The sequence below is a fragment of the Ambystoma mexicanum genome, chromosome 5p, assembly GCF_040938575.1.
Source record: "Ambystoma mexicanum isolate Mex_15411 chromosome 5p, UKY_AmexF1_1, whole genome shotgun sequence".
Lineage (NCBI taxonomy): Eukaryota > Metazoa > Chordata > Amphibia > Caudata > Ambystomatidae > Ambystoma > Ambystoma mexicanum.
This window is the reverse complement of record NC_090930.1, coordinates 851,937,904-851,960,397: the sequence shown is the minus strand read 5'-3', so window position 1 is coordinate 851,960,397 and position 22,494 is coordinate 851,937,904. Positions and strand designations below refer to the sequence as shown.

The 22,494-nt window shown below is 45.8% G+C and overlaps 1 protein-coding gene across 2 annotated transcripts in view; it reads left to right on the top strand.

Annotated features, from left to right (window-relative positions):
• The window catches only part of VPS41 (VPS41 subunit of HOPS complex), a 1,668,740-nt gene that overhangs the window by 376,297 nt on the left and 1,269,949 nt on the right, over positions 1 to 22,494 (top strand). For both annotated transcript variants that reach the window (XM_069613279.1, XM_069613280.1), the window contains one exon: positions 1,923 to 2,000. In XM_069613279.1, the coding sequence (XP_069469380.1) occupies positions 1,923 to 2,000 (78 nt within the window). The remainder of the gene's footprint in view (positions 1 to 1,922; positions 2,001 to 22,494) is intronic.

Sequence of the window (22,494 nt, the reverse complement as noted above, 5' to 3'; positions counted from 1 at the left end):
GATCTATGTGTCGGAAATATCTCTCTACATTGTGGTGGTCTGTACATTCGTCTAATTTTCATAAGGGTCTTGACTTTCGACTTAAAACATATCCCTGTTGGGCAAGGTCACCCACCTCGTTATAGTGTTATACATATGTTTCTTTAGGGGTCTGCACGATCGTATCCTTTGTGCTTAGCATACTGTAATGTATGTGCCTTCTGGAGCTCTGAAGGTAGTTTATCTCGGTGGTAAGTGCCTGCCATGAACTGCAGATAGATAAATAACTGTAAGAGCCCGTCTTTGAAATTGCCATTGTATTAACCTGCTTGCAGACATCCTGTTCTCCGTTAAATAACAGGAACAAATGTACCCAGGTCTTTTCAGGATTCTGGTCAACTAGGCTTGATATTTATGGAAAGAATCAATATTGTTAAAAGCTGGGGTGCTGCGGCCTTCCTGAAGTGCTGCACTGACAGCACGGTTTCTCAAAATGAAAATGGATTGTGTGCTTTCACTCAACCCTCAGAAACCGTCCCCTGCAAGAAAAGTATGGTCCTCGGACACACTTATGTCTGATGAGGACAATTTGGCTTTGTTGGAAGTCTCTTAGCCTGTCTTATCTCTTCTGACTAATTTCCCCCCAGAATTATATTTTTTCTTCTTTGCTCAGTGTGAAAGCATCATATTTTCAGCAGGCTTGCTGTCTGAACCGGATGACTAATCGTCATGGCACCTGGTGCATTCAAGTAGGCCTGTGCAGTGGAATAGTCATACCTAGTTATGTCTGCACACCTGATGTTTTATTAACCAGTATTGATTTTTTTTACCCGGGGGACTTTTTTTTTCCTTCCTGAAAAAAGGCAACCTTGCAAGAGTGAAAGGCATTGCAGTGGATGAATTTCTAATGACCCCTTGTTTCTCTCCCCCCCCTGCCTCTTTAATATTGCTTCTTATTTTAAGTGCTTAAACTGAAATTTCATTTTAAGCAATTGCATTTTGATAAATCCTTTTAAAACTTGACTTTCTGTAAGGTTATTTTTTTTCAAAGATTGTGCTGCTTGACTGACGCGCTCAGGAGCGCCTGTAAATGGGGACATTTCATTATAGGTTGCAATGAAGCATGCTCACATGCAGTGATATACAAACGATGTAGGAAGACCGCGCCATTCGAGTAATGCCATGAGCGCAGGGAAGAACGTCCACACAAATGCCCCTGGTTTTCAGCCCCTTCACGGTTACTTCAAATTGCATATATTTCGGCAAGCGCGTACAGTCGCTTATGTTGGAGTATTTTATATTTTCCATTATGAAAGGACAGGCCTTTTAGTTTTAATGTCCGGGGTACAGAAAATAAATAATTTGGGGAAATGTTAAACACATAATCTTGATAAATTACCTTTCACTTTCAAACATTCAATAATTGACAGATTAGGTATTAATTTTTAGTATTCCTGTTATTCCGAGGATTCCGCCACCAGTGACTATCTGTGTCTTTGTGCTTCGTAAATGTATTCATGTTTGATGATTTGCATAATGCACTTTTCGCCTCTTCTTGGTTTCTCAGCCCTCGCCTCTCATCTGTCCTTTGCCAAATTTCCCCCGTCATGCCTTTTGGTTTCCTTCAGTTTGTCATGGTTATTAGTGTAAGTTTGCATACATTGGCTTCTGTCGCTGTTCGTTTTGGGGATATTGCATTTAAGTTGTATTTTTATGATGACATTAATTCAACAGTCCTTGAGGTAGCATGCAGCATTAGTTGCCAACAGACTGAAAACCTGTTAGTCACTATATCTTGCACTAAAGCAATAGGACCAACCTCGAGATCCACCTTCGCATTCGTGGGATGCTGCAGGAATTAATTGGGCATAGTGGGATCTGACGTGTGTTGTGAAATGAATTATTTGCATAACTTCTATCCAACGGTCTGTTTTCTCTTTCAGTTTCTGGCGCTGGGTACACATAATGGAAAAGTGTATTTGCTCGATGTTCAGGGTAACGTGACGCAAAAGTTTGAAATCGTAAGTATACTTGATTAAAAAAAAAAAAAGCTCACATAACTTGTAATATAATCAGGGCTTTAAGTGGGCCGGGGCTAGCCGCGGCAGAACCCCGAAAATCTCTTAAATCTTCCTCCGAGCCAGGGCTCTGCTGGGGCTCCCTCGGCACCCACACAATAACCATCACAGGAGATTGCACCCTTTGCGAGCCAGAGTCGGAAAGCTCAAATGAAAATAATTTGCAAGCAGTAAAAGCAACGTGCGTTCACTGCTTGTAAATGGTCCATGTTCACACTTTCGGACTCCTAACAGTGGAATGAGCCTCGTTGGCGCTTTGTCTCCCGACGCCACGAGGTTATTAAGCCTGAAAGCGTGCATATGGCACTTGTCTACTTAGTAAATGGGGTGGAGGATGGGGGCTAGCCTAAGAATCGTGGGACAGCAACAAAACCGAGATAAAAACATATTTTAAACAAAGGAGCTAATGCCCAAATCCATCTATTTAAACAATTCTATTCGTTAATTGCTAATGTGCACTTGGTCCTTGTCTACCAGCTTAGTAAGGAAAGTAATGAACAGGGCACACGGGGGTGTTAGAGTTACACACCTTATGCCAACATACACAGCACACTTCGCCCATTGTTTAGGCCACGCCCAATTGTTACAACCCCCTCGATTTCTCACCCCACTTAAAGCACTGAATATAATACAATACGATTTAAAATGAATACAAAATGTTATGTTTTTATATAGTGCTACCCAGCACAGTTTTGCAATTTTTTAGAGCTGCAATAATAATTTAAAATATATCCAATCCAAAGACATCTGCCCTGCTGAAGTTAAGCATTTGACTGATACGTGAAGGGTCACAATGGGAAAAATGTTACGTTGGGGTAAAACACTATCACTATAACGCAGGTGGTCCTTGTAGGTCAACCTATCCAAGAATGGCAAGCTTGTTTGTGTATGTGCAGAGTTATCATTAAAAGCAATTGTGTTTAAAGTGATTGCAAAACCTAAAACAATTTTACAAAAAATGTGATTTTTTTTCATAGCAAAACAAGAAACATGGTGATGAAAATGATCTGTGTTCAATAATTTCCATTTTGAATGGATTATCCTCCAGCGTATTCCTCATCTTTGATATGTAGTGTCCACAGATCGGCTGCTTTGGACATTTTTCGGCAGAGGGCGCCCTTCGTCGATAGCGTTGGGCCGATGTCCCTTAAAGGCCTCCGTCGAGGGTGACGTCATCGGATGTTATAAGTAGTATGCACGGCGCCTGTAGCCTCAGTTCTGTTTTTTCCGCAAACGTATTTGCTTTGTGAAACTCGGCATGCCTCGTATTGTCTAGTATTTGCTGTGAAGTTCTTCAATATGTCTTCGTCTTCCACCCCGACAACACCTCCGACCGGGTTTAAGAATTGCTGGTACTGTTGATCCAAGGTGTCCATCACAGATCTGCATCATGTCTGCCTGTGGTGTCTCGGTGGGGGCAATGACACGGATGCTCCAAATTCCAGTCGATTACTAGAAAGGCCCTGCGGGAACAAAAGGGGAAACTCGGGTAGGCAAGGTGTCCAAGCCTCATAAGCCCCAACCTGCTGAGCCTTCGACCGATGAGTCGAGCGGTGACTCTCCTCAACGGAAGAAGGCGAAGCATTCAAGTTCCAGGAGTGGTTCCTTCCACTCGTCGTCCTCCTCGAAGCGCTAGAGGAGAAGGCACCATCGGTCGCCTTCCTCATAGTCTAGCTCAGGCGGCGCCCCGGAGAGGATGAGATGCCCGTCCAAACATTTGAGTTTGAGCTGAGAGGGAAGCTTTCCACGTGGAAATGCTTACAATGTTTGAAAAGCAGAGCAAGGCCCCGTACGCGCCTTCTGTTGAAGCCGGCAGGGAACGGTTGTTGGGGAGTATTCTCTCTTTAGGCTGAATTTCCTAACCTAGTGAGTTCCCCAGCAGCTTTGCTGGATTTCTGGAGTTTGTTTTTTTTCTCCTGCCAAGAGTGAGATTCTCTTTTTCTTACACTCTTGGACATGATTTATGGTGTTCCTTTGACTGTTTGTGTTTTATGGGCTATGGGGTCCTTTACTCCATAGGGTCTGTTGTGTTTTTACTATGTGTGTCACACAGCACCCTCCGTGCAGTGACACAGGGGTGTCATAGTGACACCCCACCATAGACTCCATACCCTGGCACTGACTACCGTCTCCCAGGGCATGTAAAGTCACCATTGGCTTTACTAGTCCCAAATTATTAACAGAAACCGGTACAAACCATCATATTATGGACGTACTGGTCGGGCAAATCGATTGCACCTGGGTCTGTTAGTCGCGGGGGCACGTCTCCGTCCCCCCTGATCGAGTTTTGGCTGGTGGCAGTGGATACTACTTTTTATATTCAACCGCGAATATATCCCTATGGGATTTTCCCATTGTTCGAGGCTACCAACTTTAATTATTTAATTCGCATAGCCTCGAACATACCGCCGGTTTATTTAATTATTTAATTAATATTAATTCACCGGTTGGTATTGTTTGCCAGGACTCGATTCTAAAATGGCGTGTTTGTTCTCTTCTGTGACTCCAACCCAAGTCGAGCCCTTTGTTCCACTTTTTGGCGGGCTTCTCCACAGAAGCCTCCAAAAGTGGTGCCACTCTGTCTGGGTACCACAAGGGGTGCGGGAGGGGGTTTAGGCACCCTGGACTGAGTTACCTTGGTAACTCAAGTCACACTCTTGTGTGATTGGCCCAAGTGGTGAGCCAGCCGGCTCACCACTTAGCATGTCTGATTGACAGCTAGGCTGAGTGAATGGGGGTGTGCTGCATAAAAGCAGGGCTTTGGGGACTTGAACTTTAGAAGTCGCCACAGGACCTGAGAATCCGACGAGGGAGAAGCTGAGCCGACCTACCACGACGACACCACCGGTGGAGCCCTGCGGAACCAACTCACCACTTCCTGACGACAGAGAAGATTTCCCGACTGGAGAGGCTTCTTCCCCCTGACTGGTGGGCACATCCTAGGCTGTCTTGTGGTCGAATTGCCCCGGCAACCGGATAGCCACTTACCACTGGACCGCGAATAAAAGGACCGCTCCTTTTACCTGAGAACTCCGTGGCTGGTTTCTTCCCTGGCAGTGCAACAGACTCCTGTCTTCCTCCCCGACGAGATCCTCTTCCCCCGGACGAAGCACCGACTTGCATCCGCTGCCAGGAACAACTGCCCCCGCTGGAGGCTTCTCGCCACTTTAAGGTACCATGTCAGCCAGGCCTCCCTTTCTAAAGATTGCTACAAGGTATTAATAATCCCTTAACCTTCTGGACTGGGTTGGCCGCCTTGACCTTCTAACGGGTCCCTTTCTTTTGGTCCAACTCTCTTTTGAACATTTGCAAGACTCTTGTGCACTTCAACCGTGTGACCTTGGACACATTTCGTTCTGATCCTCTTAAAGTGGATCCGGCCTTCTGAACTCTAACTTCACGGTTTTACCTGCCTCCCTCTCTTGTTTTGTTCTTATGAAAAGGGTTGGGATCTGTTTCATATTATACTCTGCTTTTCTCTCCCTTTTAAAACGAATTATTAGAGTGCTATCTGCCTTAAGCGCTCACCGCTGTCTGAAAATAAGTGGGGCTTTACTTAAGACTTGTCTAAAATTCCTCTAAGGGAGTGTATATCTTTTAATGACCGTGTTTTTGAATTGCTTACTATTAGTGTCTGTGTGTTTTTCTAGATGTGGTTTTAAATAAATAATTATATCTCTTTTACACCAAGCTCTGGTCAGTGTTTACTTGTTCTACTGTGCTATTCTGACCTATTGTGAATACTCTGTATACTGCCTAACTCTTCTTGAGGGAACTCTGACTGCTCAGCCAGAGCTACCAAGTGAATCTGTGTGGTACAGACTGCTACCAAGTGGGTTTACTGCCAAACACCTGTAGTCTTAAATCTTTTGCAGTGGTCGAAGAGGGAACTGCACAGGTTTCTGCCTAACAACGGTCTCGGCCGGATACTTGCGCACCTTCGAGCCAAGGTAAACTGCACGTTCCTCATTGAGAGCCTTCAAGGCCTCGTCTGGGCAAGGTTGCTAAGGATGGCTCAAGATGTGATGCAAGGTCACGGTCTTCGTCCCCACTGAAACAGTCCAAACCCTCAATGCCATAGACGCCATCAGCGGCAGGCCTGTCGATAGTGCCTTTCGGGTCCTCAACCCAGATTGGACACTCAATGCCTTTGGTGCTCTTTCCAACGCCATTGGTGCCAAATTTGCCAGTGCAGCCCCTGGTACCAGTGGATCCTCCTAAAAAGGTGGTGCCAAAGTCATCGACTTCGAAGCCTCTGGCTGTGGTTCCTGAGAAACCGCGTACCTGTCACGGTCCATACCCCCAAACCTCAGGTGCAGACCAACATGCCCAGGGCTTTGGGTTCCATGGGGCCCTCAAAGGCCCCAAAGGGTCTCACAGGGGCCTCCTGGACTCGGTCCTGGCACCGTTGGCGCCAGGCTCATGCTGCCATCACAAACATGACAAGTTTCAAACCCACTGAAGCATGTGTAAAACCAATCTGAAGCGGGCTGAAGGGACTACTTGCCTAAGGAACTATTTGCTTGGATGTGGTTGCTGGGACTACTTTTCCTAAGGACTACTTTCTGAAGACTATATAAGCCACGCCCTTTGTACAGAACACGCTTCGTTATTCTGCACTCCTGCAGGGTAACGTTCACCGTGTCTGCAAACTCCAGGCCAGTCTTCAGTTACGCCCGTCCAGTTGTCTCGAGCTACCTGCAAGGAAGAAAAAGAGAAAAGAGAGCAGAACAAGACACTTACCTGATTTTCCATCTCGGTATTCCTGGAGTCTGTTACTGCCGAGCTGCAAGGGAGAGGACACCAGGTTAGCTTCGCAGACCACGCAAGCTAAATCGCTATTCAGCGCAATGCTAATACTTACCAGAAGCCGGCTCAGTCCAGTGGTCCATCGGAGCACCATATCGCGATCGCCGCCCATCATCTGATTGCCGCTCCGGAGCTGCCACATCTGTAGAAACATAAGACATCAGGTTAGCCGCTCAGTGGGGAAAGCCTCATTTAGACTTAAAATCTTGCGCAACGCCGCTACTCACCCGGAGACAGCAATTCTTTGCGGACCCGCAATACATCTTCACGCAAACTCTGTTCTGGAGATTCCACACCTGCAGAATGCAAAGAACAGGTTAGTTGTGTAGAGAACAAAACCTTGGGCAAAGACTTTTGCATAGCACTGGTGCAAACTTACATTTGGAAGCCAGCTATCATTCCTGAAAAGGACATCGCTCCATATTAAGTTCGAGGGGAAACCTGTAGGAAGGGGCACAGGAGTGAACTTTACAACATGAACTCTTAAGCAATCCATACCATTGGAAAGAGACTTAGCTATTGAGTCACGGTTGTTTGGAACTCTGCAGGATCAGTGAAGTAACTAGATCCTAGAACTACTACACACCCCTGCATAGATACGCAGGACTGAGAGCCCGCCATTCACAATACAAAGGTGAGACATAGCATAGGGGTGCAAGAGGTCGTCACTGGAAGCTGGAGTTGCCCTCGTCCTTATAGTTGGGTTAACATTTGATTTAACGTTTTTAGGCAAACCTGCTTTCGTGACGAGGTCAGAAGGGGGCACAAGGAACCACTCATCACCAGAACGTCCAGCTCCGTTCGGTGCCACCGTGGGGATCAGGTGAGTGTAACAGTACCCCCTGCCGAAGAAAGACTTCATGTCCCTCGCCTCCATATTTGAGGAGGTGGAACAGTCTGAGTGGGAGGCTCCTTTTGGTCTTCAGTTTGGGATCCCTAATGTGCCAGAATGCCTCATCTCGGAGGAGAGTAGGATGCATGATCTTTGTGATACCTTGCATAATGCCAGTGATATTGACACTTATCCGGAGCTGGAGTTCGGCAGACCAGACCCTGGTGAGCATGCTGACTCCTCTTACCAATGCCTTATATCAAGAGTTGTGGAGTATTTAGGCTGGTCCAGGCCTCCTACCCACTATGATCGGGATGATCTCACAGACATTTTGGATCAGGGTCCTCCTACAGATCCCATATTGCCATTTCATGTGGCTACTCCAAACAGGGTAGCAAAGAATTGGGAAACCCCGGAGACTAATCTGGCGGTGAACAAGTCTCTGACGAGAAAATACCGCCCCTCCAGTAGCGACCCCGGCTATCTGTCATCTTACCCCACTCCTTAGAGTCTGGTGGTCCAGGCAGCCATGGCTACCTCGAAGCAGGCTGCGTACCCTGCCATCCCTCCGGATAGGGACGATAAGCGCATGGAAGGATGGGCTTACAAGGTATTTTCAGCTGGTAGTATAGCGTTGAAGGCGGCCACCTCCTCTTGTGCCTTGGCAAGATTTCCGGACACTCTTTGGGATTGCATCTCTATGGTGGCATGAGCATATTCCCAAAGGTGAAGAAAGGGAGGGCTTCCTAGCTATCGTTAAGGACGGCAATAAAGCCATGTGTGAATCCCTTTAGTCTGGGTTGGAATTTGCTGACCGTCTCAGGAGGTCCATGGCTATTAGCACCATAATACACAGATTTTCATGGTTGCGGAAGTCTGGTTTTGCACCGGATGTGCATGCCATTCGACGGGTCTCAACTTTTTGGCAGCAAGGCTGACGAGAGCCCTGAGAAGCTGCAGACATCTAAGGCGGCCGCCAAGTCTTTGGGTGCCGCTGTTAGGCAGCCTCAGCCTTTTCGTCCCAGCGGACAGCAATGGAGGGGTGGATCCTTTCGTTACTACTCCTCATTTGGAAGGGCGAGAGGAATGGCCAGTCAAAGAGGCCAATGTAATTTTCCTCGTAGTGGATGAGGTAGAGGAGCCTAAGCCGCTCAAGCAGCAGCCTCTTTGCCATCAGGCTCTGCTACTGCTGCTTCAAAACCGCTCTGAGGCCTTCGTCACAGCTCACCGGTGGGGGGACAGGCTGTCGCAGCATCTGGTAGAATGGGAAACAATTGCCCACGGGTACTGCCTTTCTTCTTTACTGAAGCCTCACGACAATCCACCAGGAGTACACTCTTTGAGGGTTCCAGATCCACTCCTTCTGCAGGAAATATTAACCCTGCTAGAGAAAGGCGCTATAGAACCAGTGCCTGTAGCGGAGAGGAACAAGGGCTGGTACTCCCCTTATTTTTTGATTCCCAAGAAGGACGGGGGACTGAGAACCATCTTGGATTCGAGATATTTGAACAAGTTCCTCAGGAAGGACAAATTCAAGATGGTCCCTCTATTTCAGATCTTTCAGGCCCACAGGATTGGTTGGTGTCATTGGACCTTCAGAATGCTTCTTTTCTTGTGCTGATCAACTCAAGCACAGGATATACCTGAGGTTTGCTGTTGGCTGCTCGCATTATCAGTTTCGGGTCCTGCCATTTGGGTTGACTTGTGCCCGAGGGTCTTCACCAAACTGATGGTTGTAGTGGCAGCACATCTCAGGAGAGGGGGGATTCATGTCCACCCCTACCTGGACAATTGGCTGATCAGGGCATGTTCTCCCGAACAAGCCTTGGATCATCTCAACGTTGCCTGCCACTCCCTTCACAGACTGGGTGTCATGATGCCTACCCCCGGGCATCCGGCCCAGCCCAGCAGCCTCGGGAGCAGGCATCCAGACATTTATTGAGACCCCAGCAGCCCCGGCTGGGGGCTATCTGGGTTCAGTCCTGGCGCTTTAGGCACCAGGCTCATAATAGACATCAGTCCAGGCGCCAGGCTCATAGACATTACTTGCCTCCTGCAAATGAATCAAAGCCCACGTGAGGCCTGGATGGGACTATTTTATCACAGGGACTATTTTTTATTCGGGTGTGAATCTGGGGAACTTCTTACCTGGGACTACTTTGCAGGCTATTTAAACCACCCCCGAACAGCAGCCCATACTTCGCGTTATTCTGCACTTCAGCAGCGTGACGCTCACCGTGCCTGCAGCATCCAGTCCTCTGCCACGCCTGCCTCGAACCTGGACACCATCCTAGAAGAAAGAGAAATAAGAACAAGAACTTACCTTTTAATCTTCATCTGTTCCCGAATTCGCCGCACTTCAGAATTGGAAAAGACATGTCGGAAATAAAAGCATCCCATCGCCGGCAGGCGCGCCGCGCCATACTTACCAGTCTGCATCACCACGCTTCAGCGCTGCAGCCATCATTTCATCACTGCATCCATGGAACCTGGAAGGGACAAAGAGAACAAGGTGAGCTGGGTGCTAACAAAGACAATCAAAGCAACCATATTATACTTACCAGAGTTACCGCTCCCCTAGGCATCTTTCATCGGCGTTCCACCTCTTTAACGCCGCACCTGTGGGAGGAAAGAACACTTGTTAAAGACATTTATTTCGCTTTTACCGGACAACGCTGGGTAATAGACTCTTACCCATGCGCAACCTGCAGCACTTCAGGTGAACTGAGATTAAGCTGCAATACAAAAGGGATAGAAACGAGTGAATAACAGACAATTGAACTCTATAGACATTATACTTACAGCCCCTTGCCATTTACCACAGAGTCCAACACGTCTGGAACTTGCCCAAAATCTTCAAACCAGTGAAGCAACTGGGATTCTACACGCCCATGCACTCGGTGCAGGATGGAGAGCTCATCAAAACAATAAGGTGAGACAACAAAAGGGGAATATCGGGGTGCTTAGAGGGAACGAATTAAACAAGTGTTTCCTTGCATCCACTGGGTGGCTAATTCCCCTACTCCTGCTTTTAGGAAACTACTTTTACGAATCAAGCAGACAAAGCTAGGACGGCCGGTTCAGTCAGCCGTCTCTGCACTACGAATAATGCTGGTGGAGACCTTAGCAGTCCAGTTCCGATCGACGCCCCCGTGGGAATCAGGTCAGCGTTAAACTGGGCTTCTCCCTCAATTTCGAGAAGTCCCAGGTGACACCTACCCAACGGCTTCAGTACATAAGGGAATGGGCTTGGGGAAGTGCTCGCCATCCAAGGTGAGGGCTCACAACAATTCTCCAGATGGTAAACAAGTTTCAGACTGCCCAGAGTTTTCCAGTCTTCGAATTCTTGAGCTTGCTCGGCCTCATGGCATCCTGCATTTTTTTTTTGGTGCCAGAGGCCCGTCTGAGAATGAGGTCCCTTCAATGGGCACTCAGGACTCAATGGTCACAATTCTCAGGCAGGATGTCGGATTACCTTGAGGTTTCGGTCAGCGTATCACAGGATTTTCTATGGTGGGCCTGCGAGGAAAACCTAATAAAGGGAGAACATTTTTGGCAACCATGGCCGGAGGTAACCATAGGGACGGACGCTTCTCTCACAGGGTGGGGTGCTCATGCCAATGATCTGACCATCAGCGGTCGTTGGTCTCCAACTGCACATCAATCTTTTGGAGCTGAGAGTGATCAGGCTAGCACTGAATGCTTTCCTGCCATCTGTACCGGGGGAGAATGTCCTGATAATAAAGGAGAACATGGTGGCCATGCATTACCTCAACAAGCTAGTGGGTGTGGGGTCACTACCACTGTGCGGAGGGGCGATGCAGCTCTGGTTCTGGGCAATTGAAGAAGGATTTTCCCTAGCAGCAGTTCATCTGGCCGGAGAGGAGAACACGTCAGCGGATGCTCTGAGCAGGCAGAGTGCAGTCTCCCACTAGTGGGAAATAGCGCAGGAAGTCCTTCAAGAGGTCTTCACCCTTTGGGGAAACCCTCAAGTGGATCTGTTCACGACCAGTGCCAACCGGAAGTGCGAGCAGTACTGCTCAAGGGAATTTCTTCCGAGGAGCTCTAGGAGACGCGTTCATGGTGGATTGGGAATTCCCGCTACTGTACATGTTTCCTCCAGTCCCTGTCATTCCTAAAGTTCTCAGGAGGTTCAGACGGTCCAGGTCTCGCATGATCCTAGTTGCTCCGTATTGGGCCAGGAGATTGTGGTACCCGGATCTTCTGGAAATGTCCATCTGTCTTCCAGCGCGTCTTCCCCAAAGAGAGAATCTTCTCTCGCAAGAGGGACGTCGGGTTCTCCATCCAGAGGTCAAGACTCTCAACCTTCACAATGGTTTCTGAAAGGTTGAGATATAAGGACTGCGACCTCCTAGATGACGTAATGGAGGTGTTGCTTTCGGCCAGGCGGCCAGCAACAAAATCTCTGTGCCATTGGAATAAGTTCTGCGACTGGTGCAGAGAAAAGAATGTTAATCCTTTTCATTGTTCAACTCCGGATGTTCTGTCCTTTTTGGTTTCTTTAGCCCACAAGGGTCTTGAGGTGGGACCATAAAAAGCTACCTAGCAGCGCTCTCAATCTTTTTAAGCGCTCATCCGTGGAATGCTCTTATTTTAAGATCCCTTTAGTTACTCAATTTCTGAAAGGGCTCACAAATGTGTTCCGACCTTCACGATTTCAGGTTCCGGTTTAGGACCTTAACTTGGTCTTAAGGTTTCTGATGGGTGCTCCGTTTGAACCACTGCACTCATTCCCATTGAGTATGTTAATCTTTAAGACTGTTATGTTGGTTGCCCTTACATCTGCAAGAATTGTGAGCAAATTGCAAGCACTTTCTTCCAAGCCACCCTTTACTGTATTCCACAAGGACAGGGTTGTGTTGATTCAGACCCTCTGTTTTACCTAAGGTAGTTTAGGACTTTCATTTGAGTCAGAAAATTGTGCTACCTGCCTTCTATCCTCCTCCGCATCCTAGTAAGGAAGTGGAGAGGCTTCATAGGTTGGACCCTACGAGAGCTTTGAGCTTTTATATTTCCATAGTGTCCAAGCTCTTTGTGGGATATACCTGGCACAAACTAGGCCAGACTGTGTCTAAACAGACCTTGTCTAGGTGGATCATCCTCACTATTTCTGAGTGCTATGCTTTGGCGGGCAAGGTCCCTCCAGAGGACTTACGTGCGCATTCAACCAGAGTCATGGCTACGTTGACAGCCCTGCAAAGGGGTGTCCCTGTAAAGAACATGTGTGATGCTGCAACGTGGTCTTCGATACACAGTTTACCAAGCATTATTCCCTGGATACTTCCCATGCTCAAGATGTGGCGTTTGGTAAGGCAGTCCTTTAATTCTGCCATTTAATTTCCATTCTTGCTAAATTCTTCACCCTCTTCCAATTATGGATACTGCTTTGGGAGTCTGTCCGAGATGAGGAATATGTTGGAGGCCACAATCCATTCGAAGAACAAGTTACTTACCCCATGTAACGTTCTTTCGACTGGACGTTCCGCCAACATATTCTTCATCACCCTCTCAACCTCTACCCCTCTGTAGAATTTTCCATGCTATTACAGCTTTCATTCGAACAAGGCTGAGTACGGTCGGCCTGATTTGTGGCCACTTCTGCTACACGAGGAGGGGGGGTGGGACTAGAACTGAGGCTATGGTCGCTGTGCATGCTACTTATAACATCACCCTCAACAGAGGCCTTCGAGGAACATCGACCCGACGCCATCGATGCAGGGAGCCGTCTGCTGAAAAATTTCCGAAGCAGCCGAGCTGCGGACACTACATGTCAAAGATGAGGAATACGTTGGAGGAAAATACAGTCGAAAGAACGTTACATGGGATAAGAAAGTTGTTCTTCGAAGTTGGTGGATTGGAAAGAAAATGCATCCCAAAAAAGTGTTGTCATGTCTAGAAATTAAAATACATGCCAATGTTGGACTGCATGACAATTTACACAATTTCAAAGAACTTCAATAAATTCACTCTCTTTAGGTGCTCAGGGTTGCGTCCTTGTCTACAGGACTAAAATATTAAACACAAGGGCTCATTAAGACCTAATGAGAAACTCATAAGCACTCCTACAGGAGAAAACCCCAAATACCATTGGAGACCTATATTTCACATATTTAATGTATGGAAATGAATGGACAAAGTGTTTTAATATGTACAGTTTCACTTCAACAAAAATAGATTGATAGAAAATCTCTGAATTCAACAAAAATTCACAGTAAAAAGTATCCTTACGTTTCCTCAAGCAATACATTCCTCTTGCGGGGTGTTCCATATAAATAAGTTACAGATAATATTATAAATTAAATTAACATTATTAAAATCAATTATATAGAATGACAATATATAATTGATTTTCTATGAATCCATTTTTTGAGCTGAATTTGTATGTATTAATTTAAACCAATGTCTATTCATTTCTGTATATACACAATATGTGAAATATGTCTGCAATGTTATTTGTTTTTTTTTTAACCTGTATGATTGCTTGTGGGTTTGTCATTAGGTCTTAATGAGCCGTTGTGTTTAAAAATTAAAATACACCATGTGCTCACTGGTAACGAAGTTACTGAAAAAAAGCCAGCATTGTGGAGTACAAAAGCATTCAAGTTAAGCAGAGACGGCATCTGCATCCACTAAACGATGTGTGCAGGTTGCCAGCTTGGCACGTTACAGTATTTTCAGTTTCGCCCAATGAGCGTTATTGAGAACTAGCGTATTTGGGTTCCTTAAACAAGAAATCCAAAGATCTTAGCACGCCAATGGAAACAACTGTAAAGCATTGTGCAAGAATTGCGATATATGCAGTTAACCTACAGAAGCGGACAAAGGATTGAGACATTTGAACAGCTGGCTGCTCAAGTGCAGCGTCCAAATCAAGCAGAGTAAGCACTTTCTATAAGCATATCCTCAGCAAAGAGAAGGTATTGCCCCTCACACACACACCTTAGTGAAAAATTACTGTGGGACTCTTTCACCAAAAATTTAAAAATGCCTCAATCTCTGAATTTGACGCATTCAGTAAATCTTGTTTAATATCTGTGCTTCAGACTTGGGTATGAAAACCTGTGCCAAGATGCGTTCAACATCATAATTTGGCAGTAAAGTGAATTTGATAGCATCTTTTTTTTTGTTTTTTTTTGTTAAGTGTGTTTAATTTTATAACAACATAAACATGATAGTGTTCTACAGTTCTTTGTAGGATCACAGTTAGGTATTGGTCCATTCCATATAACTCTCGTAATTCGGAAACAAACGCCTGCCAACCCCCTGCCATGCTCCCCAACTAGCCAGACAGCAGTCACCTGTTTTCGTAATGTTCATGTTACGCATACCTCCCAACGGCCTATGCGCCCATTATGAGCGACTTTTACGTCTTTTCCTGTACTGTTCTGAACAGTGTTAGTGTTAGCTCTGTCCAGTGCAGCATGTCTTCACTATATTCTTGTTTTTTGCACACTAATACCCTGCTGCCACACTGTCTCTGCTATTGTCCATTTTTGCAGGTCTTTCCACCACCTTTCTTCTGACTGGCCCTTGACTGATTTCCATTCCATTCCATTCCATTGCTGTGCAGCGTTTGGCCAGTACATATGTTAAATCCTTCAATTTCACCAGTGCCTTTCCGTTCAACAAAATTACAGGGTGCATGTATACTGGATAGTCATGGGATTATAATATACAGTTCTATACAGTGTGACATATCAGGTCAAGTGGCACCCAGAACATTACATTGCATCGTAATGAGGTGCGCACAAAGCTTCTATCACACAATGAGTAAATTCCGGGAGCAGAGGGTAGGTGTCAAGGGAGGTGCGTCAAGAGTCTTGCAGGTCAGAATAGTTGGATGTCATTAGCTCTCAGCAACCTGGTCAGGTTCTGTCTGAATTTAGCGAAGGGCTGAGGTTCTCTGATCCCAGGGGGAAGGGAGTTCCACAACTACGCAGCCTTGACTGGGAAGCTGTGTCCTCCCATAGTAGAGAGTTTGAAATGCGGAACTTGGAGACAGTTTGCGTTGGCTGTTCTTGTTGGTCTGGATGAGGTTCTTTTACATAACCTGTCCGTGAGGTAGGGTGGTGCTTTATTGTTGAGGCACTTATGGGTAAGGGAGGCAGGCGATCTTAAGTTGAATTTTATCAGAGGTGGATAGCCATTTGTGTTCTCTTCTTACAGAGGATATATGCTCATTTCTGTTAATCTTGAGAGCTGCTCTCAAGGCATTGTTCTGGAGGACTTGAATTTTATGGATGGTCTGTTTATTCGCCCCAATGTAGAGTCTGTTACAATAATCCAATTTGGACAGTATAAGGGCTCTGGCAAGTGTAATGCAGCTGTCTGTGGAGAGGAATTGTTTGCTAGCTCTGATAAGTTTGCATGTGTATGCCGTAGCAGAGGCTAGAGAGTTAACTTGTTTAGCAAAGTTCATGGTAGCGTCTAGGTAAAATCCTAGGGTCTTCACTTCATTAGCTACTTTTATGTTATTCCCATCAATAATGAAGTTGGCATAGTCAGGGCTGAGTTTGGATATGTAGGTTGGGGTGCCTAGGATAATGAGCTCAGTTTTATCATCGTTCAGGCATAGGCCGTGGGTGGCCATCCATGCCTGAACGATACTGTAAATTCTATTCACTAGAGCCAGATCCTCGGCGTAATCTCCTATGAGCGGAAGGAGGATCTGGGTATCGTCTGCATAGTTAGTGTAGGCGATACCCAGATGATCCATTTTGTCAAAGAGGGGCTTCGTGAATACATTGTAGAGAGTAGGTGACTCACAAGATCCTTGTGGTACACCGCAGGTTATAGGGATCGGGTCTGCTGAGGCTGATGGAGAGAAGACTCTCATAGTTCGGTTACTCAGAAATGACTTGATCCATGTTATAGCCTCTTTAGAGAAATGGGCTGCAGAGTCTAGGTGGCTGCATAAGACTGTATGGTCAACTAAATCAAATGCAGCTGAAAGGTCTAGAAGGAGGAGTAGGGCTGCTTGGCCATTGTCTCTGCGCTCATCTATTTGGGCCTTAAGATCTATTAAAGCTGTCTCAGTCCCATGTTGCAGGCGGAATCCAGATTGACGGGTTCCGAGTAGGTGGTTGGATTCTAGGAAGTTTTGTATTTGCATGTAAGCCACTTTGTCTAGAATTTTTAGAAGAAAGGGCACAGCCGTGATGGGCCTGAAGTTTGTGGGAATGGCAGGGTCGAGAGTTTGTTTCTTTAATAGTGGCAGTACCCAAGATTCTTTTAGGTTGTTCCGTACAGTGCCTGTGGTAAAGGAGGAGTTCATGAGTTTGGTTAGGAATGGCGATAGTTCTCTCGCAGCATCCTTAGTAAGTTGTGCTGGGCATTGATCGCCTTTACAGTTGGACGGTTTAAGTCCCAGAATGACCTTTTCTACCTCAATGGTCGATACCTTAGAGAAGCAGAATCTGGCTTCTTGTTTAGGCTGTGGTGGTGGCACTAAGCTCTGAGGGATGTGAGGCGTTAGAGATGCTTTCTTGAGAGCAATTTTAGTTTGTAGGTTAGCTACTTTATTCGTTAAGGCAAGTTGTATACTAGAGTACCATTTTTTGTCCTTGGTACAGTTTTCTTGTGGAACAATAGGAGTGTCCAGTTCTTTCAGAATACTGAACAATTCTTTGACACTAGATTTAGATTGAGATATTCTAGTATTATAGGTTTCCTGTTTGGCTAATAATGTCTTTCTTGTATTGTGATGAGGCCTTGGAAAGGTTAAGTTTGTTTTCAGCTGATGGGGAGAGTCTCCAAGCGGTTTCAAGTTTTCTTTTAATCAGCCCAAGATTTTTTAGATGAGGAGTGAACCATGGGTTGAGATGCTTCTTCGGTTTGCTATTACTTAGTTTGAGCGGAGCTATGTGGCCGAGGGCTGAGTTCATAGCTTCATTGTACTGTTCAACTAGCACATTAGGATCCATATTGTCTGGGACAGAGTTCAGTTTAGGCATTATGATGGGCATCAATTTTTCCGCTGTGATGAGTTTTTTGTTCCTCGTGGGCACAGGTGGGGCAAGTGAGGACTGGGCAGGGTTAGTTGTCACTGTAAATAATAGCAGGTGGTGGTCAGTCCAAATCTGAGGTACAGTATCTGTAATATTTACTTTGCAGTTGTGTTCCGCTATCCAATCCAGGATTCAACCTTTATTGTGGGTGGGTAAGTTAACTTTCTGGTAGAATCCCAACTCTTTCAGAGTCAGGGCAACAGCCGTTGATTGGATATCCTTAGTGTCATTGTAGCCTAAATTAAAGTCACCTAGCACTATTGTTTGGGAGGTATATTTTAGGTTATTGGACAGGGATGTAGAGATATCCTCAGCGAAGGTTCCAATAGGACCTGGTGGTCTATAGATAAGAATGTTTAGTGTTTGGGAGTTAGCGGTGGCGATTTTGACCGTAAGGCATTCACAAGATTTCATAGTAGTGGTTGTGATAATTCTCATGTCTAGGCTGATTTTTAGCTATAATTGCTAGACCTCCACCTAGTGAGGTGTGTGTCAGCTCGTAGAATTGTATAGTTGTCAGGAACTGCTAATGATAAGGCAGGGCCTGCCGCGTCATGTAGCCAGGATTCTGAGATGGCCAGGAAGTCTAGGTTGTCTGTAAGAATGATACCTGATATCTCTGTTGCGTGTGCAACTAGAGACCTAGTGTTTATTGGCGCTCCTTTGAGATAAGGTTTATGGCTTTCTTAGTTGGGGTGAGTAGTGCTATATCTGTCTTTAGCGGTCAGTTTGGTTTAATTTAGCATAGGTCTTTTGGGATTGGAGTATTTCCTAGTGGGCTCTGCATTTACCTTCAAGGGTAGGTGTTTCTTTAGGAGATTTAGTTGTTCAATTTTCTTAGCTGGTAGCTCATGCAGTTTGGACAGGCGAGCGCATAATCTTAGGTTTCTGTCCGCAGTATTACATGGCCTTTGTATGGTAGTACCTTCTTGATGCTGGTTCACGTTAAGTCCTGTATTAAGTTGTTGTGTGTCAGGCATAATAGGGTAGGTGAGATGGGTAGGAGAGGACATGGTGCAGAGGATCAAAGTGTTAGCTTTGGTGGCCAAACTAAGTGTTTGTACTACTAGTATAATGGAGGAGGCAATATAGAGTGGTAGCCAAGCTGTCCTGTAATGGGCGGCTATGGTACGTTTTCCTAGACCTAGAGTGTACATGCTAAATGGCTGAGCACAGGCAAGCTAGATACAACTATCAGGCTAGGTACAGTTTCAGATGGCAGGACATAGGTAGGCTAGGTGCAATTTCATAAGTCAGAATGCAGACAGGCTAAAAGCAATTATCAGGCTAAGTAGAGTATCATCTGGCAAAATGTAGACTAGCTAGGTGCAACTGTCCGCTAGATGCAATTTCAAATGTCAGAATACAGGCAGGCTAGATGCAGTTGGCAGACTAGATACAATTTCAGTTAGCAGGTTTGCATATGCAGGAGTCAGGTTTAAAACCCCTTCTCACTTAGTAGTGACCATTATACTATATGCAGCTATTAATCGGTGTAAGGCATGAGTTGGTCATGTGCATTTAGCTGAATACAATATCATTTTCAAACATTTGCGGCAATAGGCACCTGAGTTAATGAGGTCGGGCAATGCGTTAGTGGGCAGGCGGTCAGAAGCTAGTTGGCACAGAGCCGGTGGGAGAGATTGAACGTAGAGCAAGTAATATGCAGATCGATCATTGAGTAAACAGGCAGATTGGTGGATGCAGTATACATGCTAGCATTCGGAGGAGTGATGTCATGCGGCAGAATGCGGTAGCGTATGGGGATGAATTAGTAAACCTAATGCAGATAGCTGTGTAGCAGCAGTAGGATAGCGCGATAGACCATATGTTGTGTGTCAGCGGCGACGCATAAACAAGGATAGCAGCCAGAAAATAAGGATGCTGGGAGTGGCTGTATTAATAGGTAGCAAAATGGTACCTGGAGTCTGTGCCCTGGTATCAGATCTAGCGATGCAGGTAAGCTCTCTGTGTTCTATACATTTGTAGTAGTTGGAATCTAGCATTCCTGGAGACATTCTTGTGATAGACTGATACCTTCTTCCATTCCTTGTCTGTGAAGGTCTTGCCTAGGTCTGTCTCCCATCTCTCCCTGGTTGGCAGTTCACTCTTTGAGCGGTTTTCTAATAGTATGTCATATAGTCTTGATATTGCTTGTCCACCCTCTGAGATGTTTATCATTGTTTCCACTTCACATTCTATCGTGTCACATCCTATTGTTGGCCATCTCTTCTTAATCGTGTTCACTATGGTCTGGTGTAGAAGGTATTGTCCCCTGTGTATCCCGGTTATGTCCTGGAATTTGGAATTCTCTAAAGGTCATTAAGGAACCTTTCCTCTCCTCCACAGATATCCTATTATCATCATCCTGCAGGTCTCCAGTTCAGTAGCACATTGGTTCTTAGTCCTCTATTATCTGACATCACCGCAGCCAGAGTTATATGTGGCGATAACTGGTCTTTGATCTTAAGTTTCCTACAAGTTTTACGCAATATCTATATGCCCAATTTTACCAAAGGTGAGTACTTCAGTGGTTCTGTTGGGATCACCCGTAATACTTCCTTTAAGTGTAGCTGCTGGATTGCCGGTTGTCAGAGTGCTGTGTCCATTGTGGGATTGTCTGCTAACCAGTTCACTACGTACTGCATCTCTTTTGCTAGATAATAGAATTCAAAATACGAGATTCTCAACCCTCCCTATTCGTGGGACCTTTGCAGGGTGTTCAGCACAACTGTCTGCCGCCTTGCCATAAGGAACTTCTGCACTCCTTTTTCCAGTTTGGTGAAGAATGGTTTAGGAATGTTGCATGGGATATTCCCAAGGCAGTGCAGTATTCTAGGCAGCGCTACTGTTTGCAGTAGTGCTGCTCGCCCCATCATTGACAGTGGCAGCCTGCCCCAGAATTACATCGAGTTTACTAGGCCCTCTAGTACTTTTATAGTGTTGAATGTGTGTTCCTGCTTCGGGGTGTGATATATATCTAGGTCCAAGTATCTGAAGGTGTCTGTCTTCCACAGGAGTGCTGTTGGTAGCTCCGCGCTGCTCAACGTGGCAAGTTTGGCCTGCGGGAATAGGCAGGATTTGTTCTTGTTAATCGTAATTCCCGACAGTGCACAAAGGTTATCTAGTACGTCTAGTATGTGTTGGATATTTTCCTCAGGGTTTTGTAAATACAGTAGCGAGTCGCCTCGTACATAGATATGACATGCCTCCTACCGTCTATCCCGATTCCTGCCTCTTGATGTTTTTGCCTGAGGAATGCTGCTATTGTATTGGTTCCATTGCCATAATATAGAGCATCAGGGATAGTGGGCATCCCTGTCTGGTTCCCTTCTGCAATTCCCATTTCTCAGAGTAGATGCCTTCTGTTCTTACCCTCGCCGTTGGTTTAGTGTAAATCAGGTTGATCCACTGCATATGCTTTGGCCCAATGCCTAATTCGCCAACCTCTGCTAGTTCTAGTTCGATCTTATTCAGTTCTACAGTGATGATTTTGCGCACCCCACCTGCTTGGGCAACCATCTCTCCCCTGCTCACCACTTTAAATGACTCCCACACCACTCCCAATGAGCTGACACTGCCCTCGTTGATCTTGAAGAATTCCTCAGTGTGTTTCTGCATGTGCTCTTTAAACGCTTTGTCTAGCAAGGTTTTGCTACCTATCCTCCAGGTTGGTATGGCCGGTCTAGGCTCCGTTATTACCCACTTCAGTTCTAATGGGGCATGATCTGACAATACTCTTGCTTTTATATACCTCGTCCTCTAATTCTCCCATGTGTTCCTCTCCTGTGAATACGTACTCTAACCTTGTGTAAACTTTGTGGGCAGTGGAATGGTGCAAGTAATCACGATCTATTGGGTGCAGCATCCTTCAAATGTCAACCTCGCTAAAGGACTGTAGGAGGTTGTTTAGAACTTTTGCTGGGTCAGGCCGGCCTCCTGAACTTTTCCGACTTGTCCAATTTGGGGTTGAATGTGCAATTGAAGTCCCCGCCCCACAATAGCACTCATTTCTGTATGGGCCTAGCCTTGTGTGTAGTGAGCGAAAAAAAGGTTTTAGCGTCGTAGCTCGGAACATAGGTGTTCACAATGCATATTTCCTTATTTTCTACCGTGCTTTGGATCAATACCATCCTGCGCTCATGGTCCGTCTTAGTTTGTAATATCTTTAGCATGGCTGTAGGAGTTATCCATACAAATAGCCCTCTAGAGTAAGCGGAGTACGTAGAAGCCACTACCATGCATCCCATTATTGTGCTATCTTTTCTTGTCTGGTTTTATCTAGGTGTGTCTCCTGAAATAAGGCCACTCCTATTTTGTTCCTGCGGAGGTAGGTTATTATTCTGTGTCTTTTCACATGGTTGTTAAGGGCACGAATGTTCCAGGTCATTACTTTGATGCTACCTTCCATAATATATGTGCTTAAGCGTCTTTGTTTGATGCCACTCTTTTAGACTACTGTTTCTCAAGGTTATGCCTCCGCTTGCGGCCATCTTTAGTAATGTACTTTCTGATGTTTGTTAATCTGCTTAGAATCACATGCTGTGCATAGGTCCGACATCCAGTGGTCACTGCGGAGTATCGCATTTTGTTTTTCGTAGTCGAAAAGGGACGTGACAAGGTGTGTCTGAAATACTATATAGTGACATGCATTGTACCCACAATCCCTCACGCGTCGAGGTCCCTCAGATTGTTTTTTTCCGCCCAGCTACTGGTCGCCTTTACGCGGAGCTCCTCGAGAGACATTGCAGATTTCATCTCCTCGACC